At 35.2% G+C, this 3,942-nt stretch overlaps 1 protein-coding gene across 1 annotated transcript; it reads left to right on the top strand.

Moving 5' to 3' along the window:
• The first annotated feature begins 1,856 nt into the window (after window positions 1-1,856).
• LOC137246945 (uncharacterized) lies at window positions 1,857-3,532 on the top strand. The gene is made up of 2 exons (XM_067777998.1): window positions 1,857-2,049; window positions 2,982-3,532. Exons 1-2 carry the CDS (start codon window positions 2,020-2,022, stop codon window positions 3,498-3,500), a joined length of 549 nt encoding a protein of 182 aa, XP_067634099.1. The 5' UTR covers window positions 1,857-2,019; the 3' UTR covers window positions 3,501-3,532.
• Window positions 3,533-3,942: the final 410 nt, after the last annotated feature.

The raw sequence follows: 3,942 nt of genomic DNA, 5'->3' as shown, positions 1-3,942 counted from the left end.
CACGATACCTCAAAATTTACTCAAGTTATCGTGTTAACGGACAGGCGGACGGACATGGCTCAATCAAATTTTTTTTCGATCCTGATGATTTTGATATATGGAAGTCTATATCTATCTCGATTCCTTTATACCTGTACAACCAACCGTTATCCAATCAAAATTAATATACTCTGTAAGCTCTGCTCAACTGAGTATAAAAACCCTAACCATTTAATAATAAAACAAAACTTTAGAGTTGTATTCCCTTCTGGGGTAAAATACCGCGTAAGAAAAAACACCGCGTAAGTAAAACCCTATATTAATTGGGGGCTCAACCCGTGAAAGAAAAGCGTAAGTTAAGTTCGCATTGAAATAAGCATTAAAATAAGCAATACAAGTGAAAAGTGTTGTGAAAATTTGCAAATAGCATTTATTGAAAGTAAGCTTATTTTTCGTATACAAAATGGCTTGTTTAAATGACTTTATTCAGTACAGCTTGCGCAGTAGCAACAAAGCTAAAATACAGACGCTTCATAAGTACATTTTCGAAAGTGAAGGCGACAGAAATAACCGTCGTCGTTTGCGCGAGTTTAGTGGCTTTGACTACAATGAAAGCAGCGCAGAATATCAGCTGAAAGCAGAATACGTTGAGAAAAATTTAGATGAACGCGATCTAGTAACCATTTGCAATATGATGGAAATTGAGTACGATGTGGCTGATCTAAAGCTTCAAATATTTAAGAACCTACGACGAAATCATTTGTTCTCTGAGCGAGTTAACGACAAAGATGATGAGAATGAAGATACAAACGGTGTAAACGACGATGGCGACAAAGAGAATGATAACGATGTTGAAAGCAATAACGAAGGGAGTATAAATCGTGGTGAAGAAACAAATTACTTCAGTTTTCCTACACAAACAGCAAACGACGAAATAAGGCAGGTAAACAAAACATGCGATAATACATACGACCTAGGTATGAGCAGTAACGCTACATATCAAAAACCGAAATTCGCAATGACATTGCGCGACGTAGAGGAATCAATTAGAATTTTTGACGGTTCTAATAAGATTCCAATTGAAATGTGGACACAAGAATTTGAAGAACAAGCAACAATAATGCAGTGGGACAATTTGCAAAAATTAGCGTTTGCGAAAAAATCATTACGCGGAGTAGCAAAGTTGTTTGTAATGAGCGAAAGAAGCCTAAATTTGTGGAACGTATTAAAAGATGCATTAATAAATGAATTCAAAACAACAACGAATAGTGCTATTATACACAAGCGACTGTGCGAACGTAAAATTAAAGAAAGCGAAAGTGTCCAAGAATATTTCTATTCTATGAAAAAAATGGCTTCTGAAGCAACTATTGAAAGTGATGCTTTGAAACAGTACGTTATAGACGGGATTGCTGATATGAATGCAAACAAAGCAATTTGTGACTTTAAAGAAAAATTGAAGTGTTAAGCGCCAAATACACGACACGAACATTTCCGCGAACATTCCCGTTATGTCATGTTTCTGCGCCCTTTTCTGTCGTGTATGGTGGTGTTTGCCAGTTCGCGCAAATGTTCGCCAAAAATCAAAATATTTTAATTTTTGGCGAACATTTACGCGAACTGTTCGTGCGTGTATGGCGAAATAGCTCATAATCGTATTAATTTCTGAACGGAACAGACGTGCGCGGAAAAGTAAAATGGACAATAAAAAATTTCTGAGTGAATTTATTGAAATTTATAAATCTTTGCCATCATTGTGGCAAGTAAAATGCAAAGATTATTGTAATAGAATTAAAAAGAATAATAATTATGCGACTTTAATCGAAAAATTAAAAGAAGTAGATCCTGATGCTACAAAGGATACAGTTATAAAAAAAAATAAGTAGTTTACGGGCGCAACACCGGCGTGAATCAAAAAAAAAAAAAGATAGTTTGAAGTCTGGTGCAGGTGCTGAGGATGAATATGTTCCTACTCTTTGGTGCTATGATTTGCTATGCTTTTTGAAAGATCAAGAAGAACCTTTGGCAGGCGTTACCACAATGCAGGATGAAAATACAAACACATTTGAGGTAAGAAAAAAAGTCAAAATTTTATTTTTTCTTTTTTTTGTGAACACAAACATTCATTTTGTTTTTATTCCGTAAATGATTCACTGTCTTATATTTAATATATTGTTCTGCCACGGAACTGCTCCCACTATATTAAAATAATTACAATATTTTTCTCGAGTAGTTTTTGCTAAATTGGATGCATTCTTTGCACTTGAAGCTTGAAGAGCTGTAAGTTCATGGTCATTATGCCAATCGGCGTATTCTATCGCTTCGGGATCTGTTTCTTCAACATAGAATCCACCTTCAACATACGTCTCCTCATTTTGCCTCCGTAAAAAGTAGCAAGTAGCAACAGGTTAACACAATTCTTGTGACATTTTCTGGTGATAAATTAATAGTTTGTAGGAGAATTCTAAATCTTGATGCTAAAATGCCAAAACAGTTTTCAACAATTCTCCTCGCCCGAGAAAGCCTGTAGTTAAAAATTATTTCTTCTTCCTTTAGTGTGTTGTGGCTAAATGGCTTCATGATATTTTCTAACAGGGGAAAAGCATCGTCAGCTACGAATACAAATGGTAGTTTTTCTTCGCAGTTTGGAAGCGGCTGAGGGTCAGGAATTTTCAATGTTTTATTTTTTAGAAATAAAAAAAATTTTGTTTCGCTAAAAAGACCGGCATCAGACGCTCTTCCATTTGTGCCAACATCCACCATCAAAAATTCGTAATTAGCATTAACCACTGCCATTAAAATGATGGAAAAATTTTTTTATAATTATAATAAAAAGATCCAGATCCAGGTGGCTTTGTTATATAGACGTGTTTTCCATCAATTGCGCCTATACAATTTGGGAAGTTCCAGCGTGCATCAACATTTTTCGCATCTACCTTCCAATCTTTTTCTGTTTGTGGAAGCTGAAAAGTAATGAAAAACTTATAAATCTTTCTTTTTAGGAATTCACTGTTCGACCAAGCAAAAGAAGAGTTTCTGAAGAAGATAAACTTATTAAAATTGTATGCGAGAGACTTGCCAACAGCCGCGAACTCACAGAAGGTGACTCCTTGGCTCAATCGTGCGCTTCGCAATATAGTGAAATGGAGGCCTCCCAGAAAACGATTGCGCGAAAAATCATATCAGATGTTTTATTTCAAGTTTGCTTGGGAGCATTGGAATTTAGACACGCGATTGAAATCCAAAATGTTTTTAACCCAAGTCAAATATTAACACCAAATGTCATTCCGCAATACCCAATGCGCACGTCTACGCAACTTAACTACGCGGTGCCCCAACACATGCAGAATTATACAATAAGAGTTCCGACTCCTTTAAGTAGCGGCTCGTCCATAAACAGTAGTAGAATGTCACCTCAAGTCACACAAAATGTACGAATCGTTGAAGATACATCATCCATTAATTCGAGCTCGGTAGAAAACTTACAAAATTTCTTTGCATCGTTTGAAATGGACGAATAATTTATTTTTATTTTTACTTCAAAAAACCAATAATTTTCAGACAGACATATGTACACATGAATCTTTTCTTGTTTAGTCGAAAACAAATAATTTAATCAATAAATAATTACCTTAATAAAATCTTTCAATTGACTTATTATGGCATCACAAGTCTCTGTAACTATTTTCCCAATCGTTTGGGGCGCAATTGCTGTCAAAAATTTTAAGTCCCGTTTTGTTATGAGTGTCAAAATTGTTTGTAAAAGTTGGTCAAATGTTGCCTTGCTCATACGAACGTAATTTTTAAAATCATTTTGTGACGTGAATTCCAGTTCTTTAATAAGCTCACTTTGTCCAAGAACTGCTAGTTTTTTAAACCATTCTTTGCACCAAATTCTTTTTTTTTGCGATCTCTCTTTTTTTTACGCTTAATTGCCACAGCGAGCAATATTGCTGCAGCACA

Source organism: Eurosta solidaginis, chromosome 3, assembly GCF_040869045.1.
Source record: "Eurosta solidaginis isolate ZX-2024a chromosome 3, ASM4086904v1, whole genome shotgun sequence".
Taxonomy (NCBI): Eukaryota; Metazoa; Arthropoda; class Insecta; order Diptera; family Tephritidae; genus Eurosta; species Eurosta solidaginis.
Note: the sequence above shows the minus strand (reverse complement) of the source record. Positions and strands in the feature narration are given on the sequence as shown.